We start from the raw sequence: 27352 nt of genomic DNA on the forward strand, positions 1-27352 counted from the left end.
TGAGTTCCCCTACCCATTGAGCTGGTTTTTCTTATGTATCAGCTTGTTTGTTAGATGCTTTTTTCTTCATGAACTGAGAAGTCTTCAGATTTGAAAGGGAATAGCATTGAGCTTTTTGTTCAAAACAGAAATAAGTAAAATAAAAATGGTCTTTGGATATGACTGCCATAGCTAGGAATTAGTGTATTCAAACATTGAATATGATCAAACGTCAATAGAAAAAAATACTGTAGTGGAGCTGTAATCAGAGTTCCCAATAAACACTCATTTGTTTCTTTAACAATAAAATATAAACAGACTCTACCACTGACTCTGTTCTCCCCCACCCCTTCCCCATTTAAAGGCAGAGCTAAGAAAACTAGAGTAGACTCGAGCAGTTATGTGAGTCTATATCTTGTTTCTTTGCTTGGCTACACAGATTTGATCTGTGAAGCTGGGAATGTTTTTCTTAAATCACAAGTCAACTGATTTCCCTTTCCCACAGATGTTTTTCCTAAATATTTTGGGTAAAAATATCTCTTTCATGTTCATGAAACAATATTTTGTGAAGTTGCATAGCTATTGATGCTACTAGTGGGTATTAATCAGTGGGCAGGAAAACATAATGAGAATTAAATGTACTTTTTTTTTAAAGCAATGAAGATGTAATGCTTACTGAGATTTTTTTTTTTTGGTTGCTATCAATTTAAGTTTGCAAGGATAACATTCAAGAGGTTTTTCTTTTCTGGTAGTTTGTCTGAAACGATAATATTTTCTCAGTGGGTAAATAGTGATGTCTCACTTTTTGGACCAATGAAATGTCACAGGGGAAAAGAGGTGGGGGTCCTTAGGTATTCCTCTGTAAAAAATTACACTCTTGCACACAGTTGGAGTTTTCTCCTAATGTCAGGAACAGATTGCCTAATAAAATGTATATTGAAGACTGTTAGTCCTACAGAAGTATACATCAGTCTTTCCATAAGCATGGTTAATTGAGAGAGAGAAATTATATTTCAAATAGAATTTATTATCAGTGGTTTCATTCTAGCTGGCAGATACATTTTAAAATTTCGTAAGTTACCCTTTGGATTATTACCTCTACCTAGTCTCTTATTTGGAACAATGTCGATCACACCCATGCAGAGACAGTATCTGGAGAAAAATTGTCCTGTCTTACTCCTTTCTCTGTCTTCTCTTCTGATGTTATCTACTGGTAGGACCTGGAGTAAAAGGATATCTATAGTTTCAATCTGAATGCTAGCTCTGTTATGTATCACCAAGGTGAGCAAGCCATTTAACATCTTAAGGATTCAGTTTGCTTATCTGTAAAATAAAGAGGTTGGGCAAGATGAAGTCTCAGGTCTTTAAGTCTTATTTATTGGTTAAGTTGTGGTGATATATGTTTTGCCCAGTCCAGGTAGCCTTAAAGTCTGTGCATAGTTCTCCAGAGGTTACTAGACCGCTTTGATTGATCATCTAGTCACTTCCATGAAGCACTTTTTTTCTCTGTATCATTCCTTTCCCCTTCCCCTCTTTTTTAAGGTTAAATACTTTGATGTTATTTATAGTCAGTATTTTGAAAAAAGCCATTTCTTTCTGATACATTCTAAGTAGGATTATTATTCCCTTCCCCTTCCCTAGAAATCTTTGATTTTAATTGACTTTGTAGTTGACAGAAATTGGGTGATTTTCTGTTGGATATTTGTACCTGAATAGCATAGCCATTCTTGACTACTGATTTTATTTCATTTATTTGGTTGCAAATTTTTTGTTTTTGTTTTAGGTCACATTTTCTATAAAAACAAACAAACCTTTAAGAATATAGTATAAATGAATGTAAATATGTAGTAGAACAGAAATAAATAACTTTATAAAGTTCAAAGTACTAAAAAATTCAGTCGTGATTATTATCAAATAATTTTTTGTGATCGTGATGGGTAATATATCATGGAAATCTTAGTTGTGTTCAGTTAGAATTCTATGAGAAAGTAACGTCTGATGTTGAGTCTTTAACCTTGATGGAGCTACAATGACATTTTGTCCTCTGTGTTCCTGATAATAGTTTGGTAATTCATTTCAGGTATTTGGTAATAATTTTCTTTTTATTAATCAGAATTATAATTATCAACAAATGTGTTATTGACTACAAGCTTTGTAGTATTGTATTACATACAGTGGAGTTTATGTGCTATGGTTTACATGTAGAATTTGCTCTTGAGGAACTTGTAATCTAGTGAGCAGAAAAGGAGGACAAATTTGGGTCCCAATTTAAGTCAGTAAGATAAGTAAACTAATTGACTTCGCGGCAAGAGTTTAATATAGAAGAGAAAAGTATCACGGGATTTAGAGTTGAAGGTGACCCTAGAGATGAACTTCATTTTACAGGAGAGGAGACTGAGGACTGGAGAGAATGAGTGACTCGCCCAAAGTTATACAAATAGTAGAGCTGAAATTTGAAAACTGTCAAATTGGACAATCTTTATACAAAGCTTTGAAAAACAGTGCATTATATAAATGTTAATGCTGATGTTAGATGGACAAAGTAAACTCCTGAAGCATGAAGACTGAACATAGTCTAAAACAAAGACTGTTGATGCTTCCCCGGTGTAATATTGCAGCTGTCACCTACCATGTTTCTTGTTGCTCTTATTAAGTGTATCAAGCATCCCTGAGGGAACTCTGCTCAGTTATATTGATTTGGGACCCCTGAACACCTTTATTTATGTTCACCTTTTGAGAACTAGGAAAAATAGAGTGAAGTTGCAAAGATCAAATTTCAGGCTTGATGTTAAGAAATGCTTTCTGGGCAGTTTGGTGGCTCAGTGGATAAAACCCCAGCCCTGGATTCAGGAGGACCTGAGTTAAAATCTAGCCTCAGATACTTGACACTTACTAGCTGTGTGACCCTGTGCAAGTCACTTAACCCTCATTGCCCCCCCCCCCCCAGTTTCCTAATAATTAGAGTTTGTCAAAATGTGGAATGGCCTACCGTGGAAGGTTTCTCTTCACTGGAGATCTTCATGCAAAGGCTGGATGACCACTTAATGGATACATTTTAGTGGGGATTCTTTTTTTGGGAGAATGAGTTAGACTGGGTGACTGCTGAGGTTTCTTCCAGCTCTGAAATTGTGCATTTCTATGGTCTTCATGAGTATCAATGGCTGAAAAAAATTATTATTTGCTGACCAACTGGTGATTAGATCACAGACAGACACACTATCCATCACCAAACCCTTATTATTGTCATAGCTCAGTCATAAATAGTGCTTTCAGGTCTGTGAGACATTTTACATAGATTATCTCATCTGAGCCTCACGACTCTTGAAAAATAGGCAGTGCCAAGATTATCCCCCTTTTATTGACATGGAAACTAAGGTCTGCTAGTTAATGTCATGGTAGTTTTCAAAGTGCAGACTTCCTGATTACAGGTGTAGCACTCTGTACCCACAATATCTTTCCTCTCATTAGCAAAGCCTTTCTAGCTTGGATAGCAAGACCTGCAGGAATCTTTGCTCTCATGACATGCCTTTGAGAATCCAAGCCTGATGACTCTGTTCTGTGATGAGTCCTACTCAGGAAACTCTAGTGACTTCCTGTAGGATCAAATATAAGATACTATGTTTGGCATTAAAAGCCCTTTCTGCCACCTGGCCCCTTCCCAAATATTTCCAGTCTTCTTACAGCTTACTCCCCTTCAGGTATTCTGCAGTTCAGCTATGATAACCTTCCTGTTTCTCTCATAGGACATTCCTGGTTTTTTTCCCTTCCTGGAAGGCTCTCCTTTCTTCCTCCGTACCCAGAATGTTTTCTTTTCTTTTCTCTGGCTTCCATGGCTTCTTTCAAGTTTCAGGTCAAATTGTACCTTTTGTCAGAAGTCTTTCCTGGTTCCTTCACCCTCTCTCCTTTCTCTGACCCTTGGATATTACCTCCAGAGGCATGGAAATGGTTATTTGCATATTTCTGTTTCCTTAGAATGTGAGCTTCTTGAAGGCCTGGACCTTATTCGTGTCTTTCTTTGTATGCCCGGTGCTTACCGTTTTTCCTAGAGCTTTGTAATTACTTAAATTTTTGTTGACTTCATTTGACTTGATGTTTGCTTTGCGGGGAAATCCTGCTGAAGAAGAAATGAAGTTTCTATTGGAACTCTGTAAACTTTTATATTTTAAAAGGTGGAAGCAGGTCGTGTGCAGGAAGACTTCCAGAAATTTTTGCTTGGGAGCCCAAAGGTTGAACTTTATGCAGTCAGGGTGCTTTTTTGAGTGGCAAGTTGATAGCCAGGCATACGTGGACAGGTATATTAAAAATATGCTGTGGGGGCGGCTAGGTGGCGCAATGGATAAAGCACCGGCCCTGGATTCAGGAGTACCTGAGTTCAAATCCGGCCTCAGACACTTGACACTTACTAGCTGTGTGACCCTGGGCAAGTCACTTAACCCCCATTGCCTCACAAATAAAACAAAACAAAACAAAACAAAAACAAAAACAACAAAATATGCTGCATGAACTTCTGAAATGTCCCTTCTCCTTCTCCCTTTCTCTCTTTCCCCTTTTGCCCTGCATCCTTCCTACTCTCTTGCTCAGATCTAGGTCAGATGTCCCCTGCTCCAGGCCATCTTTCCCTGAGCTCTACAAGCCAAACCTGAAATAAATCTTTCTCCTCTGAACTCTCCTAGAATTTTATGTTTGCATTCTAATTACATGTTGGCATTTCTACCCGACATTAGAGTTAACCTGGCTCATCTCATTTCCCTTAGAGTTAATAAGTTATTGTGTCCCCTTTATCACATTAGCATGGTGTCCAAAGTAAGAGCTTGATAATAATTCCATTGGAATGTGAGCTTCTTGAGGGCAGGAACCTTTTTTTTTTTTTGCCTTTCTTTGAATCCCTTACTCTTAGTACTTTGCATGCAGTAAGCACTTAATAAATAATTGTTGACTATCTGTCACAATGAAACATAAGATTTCTCTAAGGGAAGAGGGGTTCTTGATTTACTAAAGTGGCCAAGGACATACTACTGAGAGGAGAGAGAGGAGTTATTAATCATTAAAAAGGAGATGTCTCAAAAGAGCCACTGAAGGAAGGGTTAAGCTGGCAGGAAGAGAATCAAGGAATATGGTGGTTTATTACATTATTATCCTATTCAAAAATTTATTTCCCCAGGGTAGAAAGATAGGCTGGTTTTCATTCTTCTAACTTCCTATTTTTAAATTGTGCTATTGCAACAGTGAAGTATCTCTGTGTGTTTCTGGAATTTATAGCTTTTTAGAAATTTTGGATAAAATATAGCCAAATGTTTTTTTTCCTTCTAGTTTTATTATTATCAAGTAAAGCTTTTCTAGAACTTATTAGCTAGCTACATTTACATATCATTTATAGGATTAAAGATGGTTCAAACACCCAGACTTCGTTGTTCTCACTGAAAACCCTTCTACTTTAATTCCAATTTAAATATCTATTTTTAAAATGTGTGTGCAAAGGGAATGTTTTTAAAAAATAAGTTTTATTGATATTTTCTGTTTCTTATATCACTGTAGTTATCCCATGTGTCCCATATCCCCCTCCCAGGGCGCTATCCCATATGACAAATAATATTTTTTAGATAGGTAAAAAAAAATTTATCCTAACTGATCAGCACATTGAAAAAGTCTGCAGCTGTGCACCATATTACATGTAAATTGAACATTTAATGCTTATGTTTAAAATACTTGATACTTTGTACGGCATCCTATGGAGAACACAGGTGCTTGTTGAACAATTTCTTTCTAGATCACTTTGCTGGCTTTATATAATCTAAGTTACAAGGTGGGAAAGTTTAGACTATGCCAGAGAGCAGGCATGTGTTTTTCCCAGTGGCCTGTGAGGCACACCACCATTTTTCATAGGGAGAAGAAAGGACAATAATGGGCATACCGTCAGTTGATATCTGTCTAATATCATAATGAGAATGAGGTTCTTCACCACTGAAGTAGGAAGGCTGCCTTCATGAAGTACTTTCACCTGTCAATTTCATTTTCCTTTTACAAATCACTCTCTGTGGAAACTTTTTAACAAATTATATTTTAGTTATCATGCTTAAACATTCATTTCTTTTTTTCTTTGGTTGAAGAATATTTGACTAACAGAATTCTGAGACTGGCATTGAGAAGCCTAATTTTCTATCCTAATGCTTACCATAACGATATACTTTCAAAGCATCGAGATGTATTATTGATATTCTTTCTTCTCCTCTCCCCTTCTTGTTCATATGATCACAGGACCATAGATGCAGAGTTTAAAGGCTTTTGAGAAGTTATCTAGTACAACCTGCTCATCTTAGATAAGGATATTGAGGCACTGAATTTAAATGATTTGCCCAAGGTCATACAACCAATAAGTGTCTAAGCTAGGATTTGAATCTAAGTCTTCTTGATTCCAATTCAGTGCACAGCTTCTGATCTTAAACCATCCAATATTCTAGCCTTTTAACCATTTAAAAAAGAACTAACTGCTGAAGGGAAGAAGGGAAAAGTAGGTGGATCCAGATCTGTGATTTCATTGGTAAAAAATACTCCCCTATCAGAGACAGATCAGCAACTTTGATAGTTAAAACTAATTTGATGATTTTTTTTTTGACATTGATCTGTGTGATTTTTTTCTTACGAATTTAAGTAACGCTACCTAGTTAGAATATTCTGAATCCTGAGTACTGCAGGATTTTCAGTAGTTTTTGCTTATTTTAATATTTATTTGTATTTTACTTGTTAGCTCTATGCATTTATTTAATAAATTACTAGCTGGGGGGAGGGTTTGGTGCTCGGTATAACTTGTCCATGTGCAGCATTATATTGGGCAGTTGAGTATATGCAAAGATGAATAAGACGTTGTCTTTGGCCTCTAGGAGCTCATAATTTAGCAGATTATGTGATTTAAAAAAATGAGTATAATGCCAAGTTGAGAATCATCCCCTCCTATTACCTAACCATGATAGGTAAAATAAAGAAAGAGAATTCCCTATTGCCATTAAAACTCTATGGCCTCTAACATATATTGTTTTCTTATATTCAGTTAGTCAAACCCTAAACCTATTGTTAACTTCATCTTCCAAAGTGCCATTTTTGTTTCCTCACATCATATTTCATATACAGAGATAATTAAGTCCAAACTGGAGAACTTCACTGTTATTGTCTATGGGAAAAGAGCATTGTAATAATGCTGTTTGAGCAGATTTGGCATATGCTCCCTGAGTTGGGCCTAGAACCCAAGAGGATAAATAGACCTGGCTGGCTTCCATTTGGGGAACTGTGCAGAGTTTTCCATGATGCAAACTCCTTCTGTTACAAAAGCATGTTTCAGACTTTCTTATTCCACTTCATAGTTCTTTGGACTTAAAGTTCTATGTTTTTAGCCTGATTAAAAATTGTTCATCCTCTCATTGTTTTCTTTTTTATCCTTCTGTTTGTGCATTTTAGATTTTTATTATGACTATTCTGTTTCTTTTATCTTTATTGTTCTTTAGGTGATTTTACTATTTCAGATAAATTTATTTGATAGGAACAACCCTTCCATTGTGTAATGGAATTCAGTGGGGAAATTGGACTTAAAATGCAGAATTTAGCTTTATAGGGTCAACAGGAAAATATAACTTCATGAAACTTAAAATTAGATTTATTACAAGAGAAATGATCTGGAAAATAGAACAACTCAAAAAGACAAGTTCTGGGGACCCCTTCAAAGTCCTTAACATCAGGAAGCTATATATAGTCACCGAGGTAGCCCAGTGGCCAAGAGCAATGGACTTTGAGTTAGAAAGACCTGAATTCAAATCCCATCTCTCACATACATACCCTTGTACATACATACCATCTCACATACTTTGTGAACCTTGGCACATAGCCTCATAGCTTCAATTTGCTCATCTATAAACTCATAGCACCTACCTCAAATATAATAATGGCATCTACCTCACAGGATTATTGTGAGGATCAAATGAGATAATGTATACCAAGTACTTTGCAAACCTTAAAAGTGCTATTATCTAAATGCCAGTTGATATTATTGTTATTATTATTATTTAGACCAAGGGACAAATGTATACCCAAAGTCCATTATCAGGATATTGGTTCCACCTGTGCTGCTTAGGATCCATCTTTATTTGTATTTGACTTAAAAAATATCTATTGAAACTTTGGATGTTAGATCCTCTTTTGATTATTGCATCTTCTCCAGCATCAGCTGTATAATATGCTTTGAAGTTTTTTTGCAATATAATCAGAAAGGACACAAGGCTTAGAGCTAGAAGGTTTTGTATAATTAAGTCCTGCCTTCATCACCTGAGAAATTATATGACTTTGGGTAAGATATGCACACTGAGTTTCACTTTCCTCATATGAAAAATGAAATAATAGCAATTGTATTACCTACCGTATTGGGTTGCTGTGAGAATAAAATAAGATAATGTATATAGGATACTTTTTAAACTATATAGTACTATGTTATCATTATTATCATTTTGCACATTCTTCTGAATTAGTGAAAGTTATTAATTTTAAGTAATCTTTTAAAATGCAGCTTAAATACTTTCATGTTATCTTGTAGAGTGGTATATGCATGAACTTCCCAACCAAACTCTTACACTTCCTGTCCCCTATAATGCATAGCCCAGCAACCTTGTAGATAGGAATACTTATAGCAATATTCATTCATTCATTCATTTCAGTTCACATTTCTATTTGTATTTTATGATTTACGAAGTGATTTCCCCACAACCACTCTTTTTTGGGGGGGGGCAATGAGGGTTAAGTAACTTGCCCAGGGTCACACAGCTAGTAAGTGTCAAGTGTCTGAGGTAAGATTTGAACTCAGGTCTTCCTGAATCCAGGGCTGGCGCTTTATCCACTGCACCACCTAGCTGCCCCCTCCCACAACCACTCTTAGAGTTAGATAGTTACTATTATTTCTATTTTTCTGGTTGTTCAGTCGTTTCAGTTGTGCCTGACTCTTCTGACCCTGTTTGGGGTTTCTTGGCAAAGATACTGGAATGGTTTCCCATTTCCTTCTCTAGCTCATTTTACAGATGAGTAAACTGAGGCTAAGAAGATTGCTTCATGATTTACACAGCTAGCAAGTGTCTGAGGCCAGATTTGAATTCAGGAAAATAATTCTTCCTGACTCCAGGTCTGACACTCCATCCAACTGCAGAGTGCTGGGTTGGAAGGGCCAGATCTCTGTTCTCTTCTGTATTTTACAGGCAACTTGTGATTGTTTCTGGTTTATAGATGAAGAAGGTGAAGCACAGAAAGGTAAATTATTTGCCCATTGTACAGGGCAGAGAGAAGTGAGTTTTGAATTCAGGTCTTTTGACTCTTGAAGGATGCTTATCATTTGCTTAGCTATTTTTCTTTTATGATTTCTGTTCATCCTTGGTTCCACATAATCTTAGTTTCAGGTATTACAGATTTTTTTCAGTTAGTCACTCATTAAGTGGCCACTGTATAAGGACTGAAGATGATACAGAGTTTAATGGGAGGTGATGTTTTATTGTAGGAGAGAGTTATGATCAAGGGTTGGGAGTTGGAAAGGAATAGGTCCTAACACTTAACATGAATTTCTCAGAACCTTATGAGGAGGGCCCCGCCTATCGTAAGTATCAATAAAATTCATTTTACTGGGTTAGTAATAGAAATGAACTACACTTGATAGCCAAACAAGTACAACCAGTCAATCTGCATAAATCTGTCCTGGATGTTTACCAAGTACTTCAAATGCTCAGATAAAGTGAAACTCCAGTGTTTCTTCTTGTGGCTTGGTGGATGACTACTGCAGATTAACTATCTCACATAAAATATTAATGGATTAGTTTTCTAAACATGCTATAGTTTCTTCCAAGATACAGTGTGAACAAAGGCATCCATGCTGTACCAACTGCTGGGCCATGCATGTAAAAAGAAAGGCTGGTAAGGACTCTGGGGTGCTGCTTGCTATGCACTTGGAAGAAAGCTGTGTGGTCCTGTGGCTCCATAGGGAAAATATCTCTATTATAATGCTTTCTTTCCCATTAAGTGATGAAGAACCAAAGCCTCCACAGCATGGCAGTTAGCAGCTTTTATTGGTATACTCTCTCTGATGTTTTTCTTTGGCTTACATCTTGGAGAAGGGTATCATGCCAACATTCATGGTCCTTAGTAGTTAAAGAGGGTGATGGGTCAGGAGAGACACAAAAGGGCCAAACCTCTGCTCTTATCAGATTTAGGAACAATTTCTTCCAAGCTAGACTTTCCCACATTGTCACATTTTTGTTCCCTTGTCCATTTACCCCCCCAAATCTCTTTATTTAGTTGAAATTCAATGAAGATCATAATAATGAATAGGAAAATAAAATTCTCATCGTGATCCTGTAAACATTCAATGAACAGGTTTTTTAAAGTAAATTGTAATTGGCATCATTTTTGGAGGGGGGGGTTTGTATTTTTGGTGAGGCAATTGGGGTCAAGTGACTTGCCCAGGGTCATACAGCTAGTAAGCCTTAGGTGTCTGAGACCAGATTTGAACCTAGGTCCTCCTGACTCCAGGGCCAGTGCTCTATCCACTGCTCCACCTAGCTGCCCCAATTGGCATCATTTTATGTCACCAAAATTTGTTCCTCTCTCCCTCTGCCCTACCTTCTAAAGAGCCATCCAATGTAATGAAAAGCAAACTAATAAACAAACAAATAAATAAACGAAAAGCCAAAAATATTGGCAAAACTGAGCAACTTTTTTCCTAAAAGAAATTTAAGTTCTCAAATAAGGAATATAGGTTACATTTAAAAATATTTTTAAAATTACCATATTTAAAATAATTTAGAATTCTTTTGTCTGAGTCCAGGAAGATGATAAGGGGATTCTTGTTTACTCTGTGTGCAGTGAAGGAACAGTGTGCTAGAGGTATGGCTTAAAGTCAGTGATTGGTGTCAAGGCAGTTGCTCTGTTAGTTGCATATAGTTGGACAGAGATGGAGCCAAGATTAGAAGTATGAACTAGTTTCCCTGTCTGACAGCATAATAAATCATACCTCTCATAATTAATGTTAGTAATGCTCCTTAAGTATCACTCCCTTTCAGTTGTGAAAATGAGAGCCAAAAAGAGAGGGGAAAAGAAAAAGGAAATATCAAGAACCCAGGAAACATTTAAATCTTTTAAAACTAAAGTCAAGATCTTGGGAAAGTGTGTGTGTGTGTGTGTGTGTGTGTGTGTGTGTGTTTTGTTTTGTTTAATTCCCAAATACAAGTGTAATCTGAACCACCTGAGAGGCAAACTTCTCTTATTTATAATCTTCTCTCTCACTAGGTGACTTAAAGGCTGCAGGATTATGCTTTGCTAATACAATCTTAGCGATATCCTCAGTTGGGATGCAAACGTACATCTCTCCTTCGGGAAAAGAGAGAGATAAATATACGATTTTCCTCATGGGTTGCTAAGCCCTGTGGTGCATTGAGAAGGCTTTTGCAGCTGCTATCAGTATGTTATTTTCTTGCACTCTTTTCCAAACATCCAATGTTTGGAGACTCCTGCAGCTGCCATCTTCAAGGCTGAATTCATATTTTTTCCTTGCTGTTTTTAGAGTAGATTCAGATGGTATGCTATACAGGAGACAGGATTAACTATGTAACTGCGAGAACAATTACAACTAATTTCCAATTATTGGTGAGCAGTTTTTCCCAAATTATACCCAGTACCAATGCTTTTGGAGTTATCTAATTCCAGTTTAACATGCAACCTAGCTGGTTCTTTGTTTTGGCTCTGCGCCTGTTCTGTGATGGAGGAAAACAAACCATATTTCCTCATCATACAGTAAGTTTAAGGCCAGGTTTAAGGGGTGCCCTAGAATAAGCAAAGAGAAATTGTGGTAGAAGGTAGAGACAACATGTCCTTTTCCTACAACATTACCCCTGAAGTTGACAGGAATTTAACTTCCAAATTTTCTCCATGGAGTTGAAGTTGTATTCAAATTCTACAGGTCAGTGGGCTTGCAAGGATCTCTTCATAATGAAGCAAGGACTTTTCCCTTGGCAGGTTCCTTGGTGCATACTGCTCTGTTATTATGCTATTGCAGCCTCACACCCTGCTGGGTGTGAGTGGTCCCGAGCTCATTTTACAAGTAAGGAAACAGACATTGAAGAGTTATGTGCCTTGCCAAAAGTTACATAGCTGGCCCAAAATATGTTTTGGGTTAAAATTACCTTTGAGGTCAGTTTTCTTTTCAGTGTTCTCATAGCATATGATATTAGCCAGTATGTTCTTGTTGATGTTTTGAAATTGTTTTGAAGATTTTTGTTTTAATATGAATGAAACAAAATATGTTTCACTTTAGAATTCTTCTTTGGGAACCCAAAACTATAAATAAAAATGTTTATTACATTAAAAAAAGAGAGTTCTTTGCCCCCTAAGCCTCCTCTTCTCTCCCAACCATTTTTTCTGGCTCCCACGTATCTTTATTTGATAAACCTTAAGGGAACATTGTAGGAACTTATCACCATTGCCTTATATGACTTGAATTGATTGGAAAAAGGAGAGGGCATAGGGAATAATAATTTCTGTAGCACTAGGCATTGGGCTAAGCACTTTTTGATCCTCATCACAACCCTGGATAATAGGTGCTATTATTATCCCTGTTTTATAGTTGAGGAAACTGAGACAAGGAGAAGGATATGTGACTTGCTCAGGATTCTCACTGCTAGTAAATGTCTGAGGTTGGATTTGAACTAAGTTCTTCCTGACTCCAGGCCCAATTCATTATTCACTCTCTGCTATCTAGTTGCCTCATTGAACTACATTTTTTTTTTTTTTTGCAGTGAGGCTCCCTTGAGCTTATTTTCATTATGCATTATTCACACACACATTCCCTTGTGGGGGGTGGGATAGAGTGACTATTCATATACTTGGTCATAATAAGGGTGATTCTGATTTTGGAAACTGAGTAAATCTTAATTAAAAAAAAATATTTTGGACATTTTATTTAGAGAGCCCTTAATAAAATCCTATTCTGATGTCTCATCAGGGTGTGGAAGTGCCCCTTTTGTCAAAGTTGGTGCCACTGAAGCATAGCTCTACCAAGCGGGAATGGTTTTAAATTAGACCCACAGACAGATTGTCTCTTTAAGCAGAGGACTAAGTCTCACTAAGTTGGGAGAAGTTCACCGTAAGGTTGCCCAAGTGCTGAATTATTTTATCCACGTCTCATTAAACTATTATGCTAGTTTACATGGATCCTTGAAATATTGGAATATATTTATAGATGGGTCCTTGAAAAGTACAGTCCCCATTCATGTATTCATACAGTGAGCATATTTGTAAGATATTGACTGTGATGGTCAGTGGACTTATAGGAAGGCAAAACTAAAACTGTTCCTATCTTCAAAAAGTTTACATTCTGGGGCAGCTAGGTGATGCAGTGGCCCTGTAGTCAGGACAACGTGAGTTCAAATCCAACCTCAGACACTTATTAGCTGTGTGACCCTGGGCAAGTCACTTAACCCTACTTGCTTCAGCTTCCTTATCTGTAAAACGAGCTAGAGAAGAAAATGGCAGACCACTCAAGAAAACCCTAAATGGTGTCATGAAGAGTTGGATATGACTGAAACAACTGAAGAACAATGTATATATTCTTTCTTCCATCCTTGACTCATTTAAAAGAAAATACCAATAACTGGTCTGTAATAGGACAGAACTGCATTGTTTCAATTGTATACTGTATCTCTTTCCATTTTTATTCTTAATTGAACAGCGGATCCAGGAATGACTCCCACATTAGTACTGTATTGTTTACTGTTATATAACCATTTTGAGGGGGGGGGTATGTTATTTAATCCTTGCTATATTTAACACCTACCATTTATTTTCTTGAAAAAATATTCCTAATAAACAGGTGGGAGGCTTCTGTGAAGCTTTTGTGGTTTTGGCATATATTAATCTAGTTTATCTGACATAACTCATAATTCATAAAGGATTAATTGAACCATGAGTAAATTTCAAAATGTAATATTGAGGTAGGAAATACTGAATTCTTGTGGTGTAGTTAATTAATCAAATATTGGTTTATCTTTTAATAATAGATCTGTCCATGGCAGTACAGAAATTTTCACAGTCCTTGCAAGATTTCCAGTTTGAATGTATTGGAGATGCTGAAACTGATGATGAAATTAGCATTGGTAAGTACCTATTTTCATTTATAACCATGAGTAATAATTTTAAAAGTCTACTTTAAGATGGTTTTTATTTCCTTGAAACAAATTAATAGTCTTAAAGGGCCAAATAAATTCTTTTGATATTCTCTTTGATAGACAAAACAGTATGGAGGAATTGAGTCATTTTTGTGGGAGCCATTGTCATAAACTGAACAAGGAGGCAAAGAATTTGATTCTTTATGTCCAGTGGCTTCCTCCAGATGACCACGGGCAAATCTCAGAGTGATTATTCCATGACCTGATTTTCCTTTCTGAAAAAAGTGAGGTAATATATTCTGTCTCTTCCCTTAAAGGAATGAAGCAATCATTAATAGTCAGGAACATTTATTAGATACCTAAAAGATATATAATTCTGTATTAAGTTCTACTGGTCTTTGAACAGGTAAATTAAATGTGATGGTTGCTTACCATAGAAACTTGTAAGTTAGTGGGGAAGGAGACAAATGAAACAGTTATGGTATTAAACAAGAAGAATGGAACATTGTTATAACACTATTTGCTATCTGATGGAATTTTTTATAAGGTAGTATTTTGAATCTCCTCTCAAAAGGAGAGTTTCATGAGGCATTCATACTTATCTATAAGGAGTACACACACATATACAGAGAATACACACACACACACATGCTTACACATATACATACCTATACACATGTCTGTACATATACATGCATATACATACATCCTGTATGTATATATGTACTCTCTCTCTCTCTAAACTATTTATCTCTCTACCTCTCTCTCTCTCTCCATCTATTGCATATACCTATAATGTATACTTGGGGAGTGGTATAATAGCATACTTTCCAAATAGGTAAGTTATTGAAAGATAACATATGACTTTAAAAACTTATATAGGAAACAGCCTTCTAGTTAATGAAATCATACTATTTTTTCCCTAACGAAAGGTTCTAAAAGTTAATTTTTATTGTTTTTGAACTAAATATCTATTAATTTAGTTAAGTTGTATCAAAGTTAAAAATAGTATTAAATTGAACTTATGAAATTTAATACAAATGTTTCAGTATTTTGTTCAGTAAATGCTCACTAATATTATTCAATATATGTTTTTAGGTCCTAAGAAAGATTTATTTGCACATGATCTAGGGCAGTCTGTACCATATTCATAGATGACTTAGGTCAAGGGTTGACAGTATTTTAAAGATACTGCATCAAGTTTTATAATTCAGACTTTTACAAGTGGGAATAGTTTGCACAAAGTTCATGGAGTCTAGCAGCTTTCTTTCAAGGTCACAGTATAGAATGTAAGGGTGGCTGTCTTCAGACTTTTTCTCTTCTTTATCATAGCAATTGTACCGTATTTGTGTAGAAACTTTCTTCTAAACAATGCAAATCATTTAACACACATTCATTCTCAAAAAATGATGTGTGATAAAATTGTGAGGGTTTTGTTTTGTTTTTGCTTCCTTAAACATTATCTGGTTATCTGGTATTGTTGACTCTTGTTTTGGCCTTAGAATTTTGATCCCTTGGATTTTCCTAACTTGTTGCTAATTTCTCACTACAATATATGATTGGGCCTTTTTGCCTCTAGTCCTTCCCAGATAATGTATTTGAAAACCTTGTAATTTATCATCTTTTCCTTCCTTTTCTATTCTCACTTAATCTGCCTCTTTGCCTTTGATCCTTCTTGGACTCTCTGCTCAATGCCTTATGCCCTTCATGAATTTCCAGTTCTCTCTCTACCAAACTTTCTTTCTTGTTAGTCTCTACCTCCATAAATGTTTGAATTGTTAGCATTATACTCTTCAAGGTGTCTCCAAGTCCTCTGGAAGACTTAAGTCCTTCCCCCTGAGATAACAAGAAATCATAGTAAATACATAAAAGTATAAGAGTTCAGGCCTCAAGGAATTTACAGTTTAGTTTAGCAGACTAAATGAGAAGTAATTTAATAATACATAATAATAATAAACAATAAATCCATAAAGAACATTTTCACAGGTATTGTATACTCAGCCGACAAACTATTTAGAAACCTAGTAGAAGAAAAAAATTACATGAAAGCATGATGAAGTGACTATTATCCCTCTTGTCTTATCTGTTACATGAGTTGTCCCAGAGATGCTTTCAGTGAGTCTACAGATTAGTTTACATCCTAAAACTTTTATTCAGTTATTGAAATGCAGGCATTTTATCTACATGTTCATGGAATATTAAATATAAAAGAATAATAGCCATAGAGCTATTAGCTAATAGCCTGTCATATAGTAAGCACTATATAAGTGTTAGCTATTATTCTAGTCACTTGTCCCATTCTAGCTGAATTCCATAAAATGAGAATGAGATAATTGAAAAATCTACAAAGCTAGTTGCTTATGTTTTTTTTTTACTTGATTCTAAAATAACAATAGGAAGGACTGTCTTCTGTATAACACTTAAAAGTTTGCAAAGCACTTTGCTTCCAGTTACCATGTTGTAGAAGGCACTACTGCATTTTATAGTTACAGAAGCTGAGGCCAAGACAGGTGAAATGGATTACCCAAAGTCACGTGTGTTCGGCCTGAAGTCAGGAAAATATGTTCCTGAGTTCAAATCTAGCTTCAGACACACTTGCTAGCTCTGTGACCCTGGGTAATTCACTTAATCCTGTTCCTCAGTTTCCTCATCTGTAAAATGAATGAGAGAAGAAAAAATGGCAAACCACTCTAGTATCTTCGCCAAGAAACCCCAAATGGGCACATGAAAAGTCAAACATCACTGAAAAATAACTGAACAATAACAAAACAAATCTAGCTTCAGACACTTACTAGCTGTGTGACCCTGGGTAATTCACTTAACCCTGTTCCTCAGTTTCCTCATCTGTAAAATGAATGAGAGAAGAAAAAATGGCAAACCACTCTAGTATCTTCGCCAAGAAACCCCAAATGGGCACATGAAAAGTCAAACATCACTGAAAAATAACTGAACAATAACAAAACCAATCTAGAAAGCATGAGCTGAATATGAGCCGACATTCCCCTAATTCAGGTTCTCTTGCTTTTTGTAATGACACGCTACAATCTATAAACATGCAGAAAACATGGAATACAAAATAAGGAGCATCATGCCAGAGGTATAACTAGGAGTTTTTATATCTAGGACAAGTACTTGCTAAAATGTACATAATAGGTGCCTTACCTAGAGCAGGGCTGCTTAAACTTTTTTCATTACTGACCCCTTTTCACTTGAGGAATTTTATGTGACCCTGTGTATATAGGTGTACATAACCTTTTACTATTGCCAAATTTTTTGCAACTCCCACATTCAGTTACTCCACCCCTTATGGGGTTGCAACCCACAGTTTAAGATGCTTTGACCTAGAGTACAGGTAGACAGTAAAGAAAGACAGGAACTCTAGGATACTATGAAGCTATTACTGAGGAGTATATTACTGTATCCACATGGTAGGAAATGGGTCATTTATTAGCCTGCTATTTTAACTATTCCTACCTCAATGTTGATCTCTGGGTAGCATACCTTCCTTTTGGAGAGCAAGTTATATTTTGAGGTTATCTCTGAAGGACCACTGTTTTGGTCCTGAGCTCACTGGGCTAAGGCCAGGCTTCCCCACCTCAAGGTTTAGCCTTCAACTGGCCTCAAGTTCAGATTCTGTCAGCTGGTTTGTTTGTCTCCTCTTCTTCTTCTTCTTTTTTTTTTTTTAAAGTGAGGCAATTGGGCTGAAGTGACTTGCCCAGGGTCACACAGCTAGTAAATGTTAAGTGTCTGAAGCCAGATTTGAACTCAGGTACTCCTGACTCCAGGGCTGGTGCTCTATCCACTGTGCCACCTAGCTGCCCCTGTCTCTTCTTCTTGAATGAGGAACCTCTCTAGAGAATAGGGAGTTGAGCTGGTCCCCCAGTAGGAGCCTGTTCTAGCTCCATTTTTAAAAAAAATGGATCAAATCTAAACAGATGGAATCTAATACTGATAAATGACAAATTTAGGGAAATAAAGATAGTTTCATTGCTAGAGTGACCACAGGGTGATTAATATATAAATTAAAAAGCAACTTCCTTTAAAAATATTCTTGTGTTTTATTTTTTGCATCACCAGATTTTGTTTCCCTCCCTTCCCTCTCTCAGAATCATTCAATATCATCCAATAGCTAGAATTTCTTTTTAAATCAAAAAGAAGAGAAAAATTCAACCCAAATGATTAGTAATATTGAAGAAAGTCTGAAAAAAGTAGGCAATGTTTTACATTTGTGGACCTCTTTCCTCTGCAGAAGAGTGGATGAGATTGTCTTCCTATATCTCCTTGAACCAATGCTTGTTCTTTGTAATTTTGTAACATTCACTTTTGTTTTTTGTTGTTTTTATAGTTGTTTTCCGTGTATATTATTGTGATCATTGTGTGAGTATATATGTATTTCAGTACTTCTTTGTATTCATCATATTCAGTTTTTTTACAGAACAGTAATATTCCATTATGTTCATGTAACACAATTTGTTTAGCAGTTTCTCAACTGATAGGCATCTACTTTGTTTTTAATTTTTTGTTACCACAACAAGTAATGCTATAAATATTTTGGCTTATGTTGACTATTCTTCTTTATTAATGGCCTTTTTGGGAGTATATTGACTCAGTGGAATTTCTGGATCAAAGTGACATTTTAGTCGCTTTATTTGCATAATTCCAAAATGATCTCACCTCTTTTCTGACTGTCTTCTAATAAGTATCAAGTCACAGATCCACCTTAGAGTCAGCACAACAGCTCTTCAAATTCTCTGAATAGGGCAAATTTTCCCATCCTAAGGTGAAGTCCTGTTCAGCATACCCTAGTTACATCATGAAACACAGTGTGGTGGCAAGAACACTGTCTTTTTAATCAGAAGGGTTAGTTTTGAGTGTCAGCTCTGACATTCAGAAGGTTTGGACAGACTACTCATTTAGACTTAGAACCTCAATCTCCCTACCTCTGGAATGGGAATAATACTACAATGCATTACTGCTTAAGGCTATCATGAGGGTAAAATGAGAGGATGTCTGTAGAGTGCTTTGAAAGTAAAAGTGAAGTCTAAATGTGAGCTTTTATTGTAATCCTAGACATGTGGCCAAGCACATGAAACAACAAGCACAAAGCAGAGGAAACCACAAGGCCCCAGGCCTTAAGTCTTTCTAGTAACCAATTTCCCTCCTCTAATAAAATGCTACCTGCTTAGATACAGTCATATCTTCTATCCATCTATAAAAGGCTTGGTGTGGGACTTAACTCTGGTTTGCTTGTACTTAAATTTACTTGCTGCAATTTCTACGTAAATTTTAACCAGGCTTGGCCCTATGTCTTTTGGTTCCTTGAGCAAAGCGAATATTTGTAAGGTACATGAGCCTATGAAGATGATTAAAAAAACAACAAAACAAAACGAAACTATTTTAGGACACCTGCCCTATTGCCTTATTAGCTCAGGCTTTGGGTTGGCCTTGATTTTTAGCCAATGTTTATAAAAATTGATAATTGGTATAAACTATCTTGAGTGTATATTGTCAGGGGTGGGCTTTAAAAATAACATAGTAAAAATAAAACAGCTTTGCATTAATCATTTTTAATCTAGTTAAGAATTAAGTGATCTATTTATAGCTCTGAATTAAGAAAACAATGTTCTGGTGTAGAAAAATTCAATCTAAATGCTCCTGGACTGTACGAGCTATGTATTCAGAAGGTTAAACATTTACCAAGAGGGAGAGTCAATTTCCTTGTAAATATTTTTAGGTGGGGATCTCACTGCCATGGACACTTGAAAAATGTAAAAGCTCAGAGGCCAACAATATATAACTTGTACTTAACAGAATGGGAAACCTTCGTGATTATCCAGATGAAAAAACATTAACTCCTTTTGTATATTTCAGGCAAAAGCATGTTTCCCCCCTCCCCCTAACTCTGTGAATATTTGCAATAATGACTGACATATTTAGAGGTCTTCTCACTCTTTGTTCGGGGCTCCTTCCATTGTATTCTGCCTCTGTCAGTTCCATGTTTTGCATTTCACTTTATGTGTGGTCATATGAACAGATCAGGTAGAGGAAGTTTCAAGAAAGTGAGCAACAAGTATTATTAGTCAAAGTTCATTTTCTATTTTGTATGTGAAATTTATCCTTTCTGCACTTTTTTTGGTGGGGTTTGGCCACATTACAACATTGGACTATAGAACAAATAAGTAGTTTCTTCACATACATGTGAAAGCATATACCACATATGGTAACAACCAGTGTAGGGCCACTACTTGATTTTTTCAGAAATTAAATTAATTTTTTTCTATTAAGAATGTTTCCAGGGCAGCTAGGTGTTGCAGTGGATAGAGCACCAGCCCTGGAGTCAGGAGGACCTGAATTCAAATCCGGCCTCAGACACTTAACACTTACTAGCTGTGTGACCCTGGGCAAGTCACTTAACCCCAATTGCCTCACACCAAAAAACCCCGAAAACCCAAAAAAAAACCAACAAAAAAAGAATGTTTCCAACCCCCCCCCCAAAAAAAAAAAAAGAAAGAAAAGAAAAACAAAACTTTTGTAACAAATTTTCATGGTCAAGGAAAATTTTTACATTGACCACATCCCAAAAACATATCTCATTCTGGACCCTGCCACTATGACTTCATAAGTCAAAATCCTTGTTTTTTTAGTAAACCTTGCAGTTAACTTTTTCTAGTCGCAAAAATTATTTTTGTTTAGTTATATTTACCATCCCATCCTCTTCCTGGGCCAGTGGTTCTTAAACATTCCATTATGTCATGGAGGTGAGGCCTGGTACTGCTTACTCTGTCCCCTACCTCTCAGTGACTTCCCCACCTTCATGTCTGCTGGCTGATGTCCCTCTCTTTCTTCAAATGCCCTCTGTTCCCAAAGAAACCTTCCTGGTTCAGTGTCCAACTAATCTGTCAGTCTACAAGTATTTATTAAGCCTTTATTATGCACATAAAACTCCCCAGGACTCAGTTAGAAGTGAGCTTTTCTTCTTTAGATTTCTCATTCAACTCTTTTGTTTTTGCATCTACACTTAATCATCTCATAAGACTTTTAAAGATCTTTCCACCTTTAAAGCTATGCTCTTTGACTTTCAAGCACCTAGAAAAATGCCTTGCACATAGTATGCAATTAATACATATTTGTTAGAGTTGAGTTGAAACCTATGACTTTATTACATTTTTCTCTCTTCACCACTCCTTTCATTCTGGAGAAAATAACTTTGTATGCCACTTTTATATGGGTTAGAATCTTGGGGGACTGGTTTTGGCAGAAGGGGAACTAAGGTGCTGGAAGAATGGAAAGAGCTGACTTATTAAATTGTCAGGAGTTACTATGGATGTGGGTGTGTGGCTTGAGGTAGACATGAGGACCTGAGTGGCCAGTTTAAGTAGCTTGGAACAATGAGAAAGATGCTAGATTTGGATTTGAATTCAGGTCAAGGCTGCAGAACCACCTGTGTGACAGTTGTTAAGTTATATAACCTACCTGGTTCCCAGTTTCCTCATCTATAAAATGGGGTGTTTGGACTAACTAATCCCCTTGGTCCCTTCCAACTCTGGTTTTATGATTCCTTGAGGATAATCCCCAGGAGTTTATTTATACACCATGACCCCTTTTCTCTCTCTCTTTTTTAATCATATCTGTTAGTTGTCCTATAGTTCAACTCATTATCCAGACCAAAATTCCCTTCCTTATATAACACTCCCTTATATGGATGGTATCCCTCTATTTTAATGTAAACTTCTTTAATGCAGTGCTGTGAATTACTTTTTAAAAAAGTATTTTATTATTTTCTAGTTACATGTAGAGATAGTTTTCAACATTTGTTTTTATAAGATTTCTAGTTTCAAATTTTTCTCCCTCCCTCCCCTCCCTTCCCCCTCCCAAGACAGAAAGCAATCTGATATAGGTTATGTATGTACAATCACATTAAACATATTTCTGCTTTAGTCATGATGTGAAAGAAGAATTAGAGCAAAAGGGAATAACCTCAAAAAAGAAAAACAAAACAAAAATAGAAATAGTATGGTTCAATCTGCATCTAGATGCCACAGTTCTTTTTCTCTGGGTTTCGAGAGCATTTTCCATCATGAGTCCTTTGGAACTATCTTGGACCATTGTATTGCTGAGAAGAGACCATGACCGCTTTTCAATACCACCATGGCTCCTTATTTTTAGAGAACTTACCTAAAATTAATCCTGATTCCTAGCTCATTGTTATTTAGGATCTAGAAGAAAGATAAATTGGCAGCTTCTTGTTGCCATATGTACTTTTTATAAAATATATATATTTTAACTTTTGGTTTTAATTTTTGACTTTTTGAATTTTCTGCTGGAAATAAGTGGTAATTTTTCCTCAATAACTTAAGGGTTTGTGAAGAGTTTTAGTGGAAATCTCATTGATATTTGTGTGTACTCCTTTTTCTGATCACTAGCCTAGCTAAATTGAGAGGGGCATCACTAGATTGGCTGCCTTATCATCTTTTTTTTTTTTTTTTTGCTTCAGCAACCTACAAAGACTATCTACTGAATTGTAGACAGGCTATGCTTTGTGTGGGTGGAGGGAGATACCCATCCTCCTATTTATAAAATCACTGATACATAATATATATTTTTAAAAAATTAAAATTAAAATTTTTTATTATTATAAAAATATTTTATTATTCTCCAGTTACACATAATGATAGTTTTTAACATTTGTTTTCATAGGATTTTTAGTTTCAAATTTTTTTCCCACCCTCCCTTCCCTTCTCCCTCCCCAAGATGGAAAGAAATCTGATATAGGTTATATAGATACATAATATATTAAAAGGACAGATTGAGTATGAGACAGTGACTTATTGGATAAATATTTTGATAGACCCAGAAATCAGTTCAGAAGTATTTATTAAGCACATTCTATGTACCAATCTTAATACTAGGCTCTGGAGATAAAAAGACAAAAGAGAGAGTTACCCAAGGAACTTATCTTCCTTTTAGGGAGATACATTTTCACAGGTAAGGAAATACAGAAGATATGACAGATAAACACATAGTATGGGGGTTGGGTGGGGCCATTAATAACTGAGGGAATCAGGAACCTCTTTCTGAAGGACAGCATTTGAGCTGAGCTCACTGTGAAGGAAGTTAGGGATTTTAAGGTATGGAGGTGAGGAGGAAGAGCATTTCAGATGTGAGAGACAGCCCATCCAAAGGCACAGGGGTGGAAAAAGATAATAATGTCAAATTTCTTTGTAGCATTTTTAAAATGACAAATTATTCAATGTATAAAGTAAAAAAAATTTCAACATTTTAGAATGGGACAACAGTTAGGGGCAGAATGGCCTTGTAAGAAAAAAAAATCCCAAATTAAGGTTTCCTTCCCTAAAATCCATCCTTTTGAAAAGAAAAATTATAATCAGTTGAAATTATCTTGCAACATGAGATCTACAAGATATGGATGATTAAGGAAGATGGGATTGGAAAGTAAATTTGAGGCCAAAAGACCAAGGAATGAGGCAACTGTGAGGTAAAGTGACTGGAGGTCACATTGAAGAGAGAATCAGTTTAGGAGAAGTCGGGCAGAAAAAGAGGTGGAAGGTTAAGAGATTTTAATCAAAGAGAGATGATATATAGTTATCAGTATAACTTATTCCACTCAATGTCTTTAGTCCTTGAAAACCTATTGTTAGACAAAAGGACATTAAAGAATGAAATATTTCCATTGGAAAAATGTTATAAATTGTCAGTTGGCCAAATGACATTTTCGCTGGGTTTCATTATGTTAAGATATGTATGATTTGATCATAATGTATTCATGATTTTCAGTGTAATATGTTATGTACCTATCTATAATATGTGTGTATTATATAATGTGAACACATATGTATTTGTTTTATGTGACATACACATATGCATATATACACACAGATGTGTGTATGCATACACATGTGTATACCTAGACACAGAAGCAGTATGTTATGCAGGGCTAGAATCTTGGACCTAGAATCAGGGAGACCTAGGTTTAAACCTTTCTTTTGATTTTAACTGGCTGTGTGACCAAGAGAAAGTCACTTAATTATTTCATTCTTCACCTAAGTAACCCTACATAGCTCCCCATTGAGGAACCATTGCGTCTAGGGAAGAGGGGTTCTTAACCTAGGTTATGTGGACTTTTAAAAAACTATTTTAATAATTATATTTCAATATAATCGTGTTTCTTTGTAATCCAATGTATTTTACTTAATGATTTTAAAAACATAAGTTATCCCTTCCATATCATGGTGGCTAGGAGTGCCCCTGTGATCTGGAAAATCCGTGTAAAATTTTTTGGCCCTTCCTTCATACCAGAGAAATCTGATTTTTTTTTCTTTTATGGGGTATTTATAGTACCTTATTGTAAAATTTCCGTTAAGTATTTGGTCATAAGTTCTGTGTTGTCTGCTGGCCTTCGAATGTTGTCTTTAGCTTCCACAAAACTTACCCCAAGTTCCTATTTAATTTTTTTATGCCAACTAGTGACATATTGAAACTATGATGGGGAAAGTTGTGATGTGGAAGGGATAACTGTATTCTGGAAAGAGTTCCATCACTTCACCAAACTATCAGAAGGGTTCATGATGCAAAAAAAGTTAATTAAAGAACTAGTCTAGAAATAAATATGACACTCTCCCCCCAGTACCCTCCCCACCCCCAGCTTGACATTCAAAGCCCTCTGCAACTGTTATAAGGTTGGGACATATCAAAGTATTTGGGACTATGAAGTTTAAACTGGCCAGCTAAACTGGACAGACTCACCTTGAGAAGTAAGGGAGATAAGCCTATTAGGCATGGCTGCTGCCTGATCAGTGCCAGGAGGCAGAGATAACTCCAGAAGTCAAGACTACCTCCCCTAATTCTAACTTCCCCCACCCCCAAAGGGAACTTTCCACAGTCAGATGGTCACCCCCATCTACCATCTATAAAAATTTTGGCCTTTCTTCTGTTTGGAGAGAGATGTATATCAGAGAATCATGTGATCTCTGCACAATTTCTTCCCTCTAGAGAAGTCCTTGACTTATCTCTTGCTCAACTTTCTCTACTATTTTATTCTAATCAGCTTGTATGTGAAAAGGTGTAATTCTCTAGTCTGCTTGACTCCCTCACCTCTTTGTAATGGGGGATATCCTGTGGCCCAAATCCCTGCTCTGAGTAATCTATGAATGAAGAGAACTGGACCAAACTGGTTTTCTAGTCCCTTTCATGCTGGCTCGAGGCTTTGCTTCTAAGGCTGTGGTTCTGAGGGCCAGCCCAGCTTTTAGCACAGTACCTGGCACATGGAAAGCGTTTAATTAATATTTATTGACTAACTGACTGCCTTTTCCACTTTCACATTTTTAGCCCTCCTCATTCCTTGGTCCCTTCCTTTCTTTCACATAGCTGGGCAAAATCAGTTTCTCTTACTTCCTCTAACAGGAGGGGTTTTCAAGAAGTCACTCCTGAGAGGGAAGATAATCTATTCTAATTCCCTCATTTTAAAGATGTGGAAATTGAAGCCCCAAAAGACATCATGTAGCCTTCATAAGTATTCTGGTGTGAAATCCAATATTCTTTTCATGACAGTACCGTACATATCTCCTCCTAGTGTTCATTACTGTCAGATTTTTTGTTGTTAAAATACATTATGTTTTCTGGGAAATGCCAGCCGTTAATGTGTTACCTCTAATTTTAGAACCATTGACTCCCAGAGTTGTAAGGGACTTCAGAGGTTATCCATTCTAATTCATGCCTCGAATTGCATCTTTTCTTTTGGCTGGGGTAGGGGGTGGGGGTAGGGAGGCAGTTGGGGTTGAGTGACTTGCCCAGGGTCACACAGGTAGTAAGTATCTGAGTCCAGATTTGAATTCAGGGATTCTTGGTCTAGTGCTGTATTCATTGTAGCTCCTAGTTGCCCCCTGGCCCCCCACCCAAGGCATCTTAACTAATGGTCAGCCCCTGCTAGTAACTGGAAACTAATTACATCCCAATGACCTCCCACAGAAACCTATTGATTTTACTTGTGGACAGCTCTTAATTCTTCATTAATTTTTCCTTACACCCACCCCAAATCTGTCATCTTTGTCACTGCCACCCATTCATTGCTTCAGCTTCTGCCTTCTGGGGTCCAGGAAGACAAGTCTAAGGAGGAAGTGGCAGAGAAGCAGATTTTGACCTGATGTTACAAAAAACTTGTAAGCAATTATCCCACATTTAGAACTAGAAAAAATCTCAGAGGTCATGGAATCCATTCCCTCCTTTTTAGGTGAGGAAACTGAGAGATGAACAGACATATCCTGAGGCCACACAGGTAGTAAATGGCAAAGTCCAGGATTGCACCCAGATCCTTTCATGGTACTGCTTGTTCTGGTGTACCACAGAAGCCTGGAAGGAAAAGGCATGGAGGTGGGAGGGAAGGTCTGGGGCTTGGCTCACTACTTGGGAAGGGGTATGGGGCTATAAGAGAGGAAGCTCTAGGTAGCCTGGGGCCCTGCAGGGGTGGGGTGGGGAGGTGGGGGGATGCCACATCACAAGTAGTATGTGTTTAGAGGTAAGATTTCAACCCATGTCTTTTTGAATATGGCTTTTTTACACTTCTCATCCTTAGATGGACAATATTTCACTTGTGTATTTAACACACTTCCTGGCACACAGCAGTAGATGCTTAATAAATGTTTATTGACTGACTGACTATTTAGGAAGCTGCTGCTTTAGCATTTGAGAGGTTTGAAATCCTTAATGTCAAGTAGTCCTAATAAACTCTCAGCCCTGGTTTTTTTCCCCCCTGGCTTCTGTGAATTAAATTTATTCTCCTATTACAGTTTGCCAGAGTGCATTCTGCTCTTGTGAATCCATATTAAAAAGAATTTCTGCTTTTGGATCTTCTATTCAGTCTACTTCAGCTTAGTATAGAGTGTGTAAAATGATTTATAATTTAGTATATAATACAGTACTCCATCATGAAACAAGTATTATCTGGGACTAGCACTGAGTTAATAACATAATGAAACATTAATGTTTTGCACTGTCTTTGTAACTCACCACTAATTCTGATCTCTTTTATGATTTTCAATATATGAATTGCCTCATATGTACCAGATAATTCTTTGAATATCCCTTTGAATTGAGTCTGGTTGTTGGAAAAGAACATTTAACATGTTAATTGGTCATAAAACTCCTTTCCAAAAAGCTCCAAGTAATTTACAAATGCTTTG

At 36.5% G+C, this 27352-nt stretch overlaps 1 protein-coding gene across 1 annotated transcript in view; it reads left to right on the plus strand.

The window, feature by feature from the left end:
* Positions 1-27352, plus strand: part of ARHGAP42 (Rho GTPase activating protein 42) — a 401124-nt gene that overhangs the window by 79760 nt on the left and 294012 nt on the right. Inside the window, exon 2 of the mRNA XM_043997378.1 lies at positions 14049-14144. Within this exon, the coding sequence (XP_043853313.1) occupies positions 14049-14144 (96 nt within the window). The remainder of the gene's footprint in view (positions 1-14048; positions 14145-27352) is intronic.

The sequence above is a fragment of the Dromiciops gliroides genome, chromosome 3, assembly GCF_019393635.1.
Source record: "Dromiciops gliroides isolate mDroGli1 chromosome 3, mDroGli1.pri, whole genome shotgun sequence".
NCBI lineage: Eukaryota > Metazoa > Chordata > Mammalia > Microbiotheria > Microbiotheriidae > Dromiciops > Dromiciops gliroides.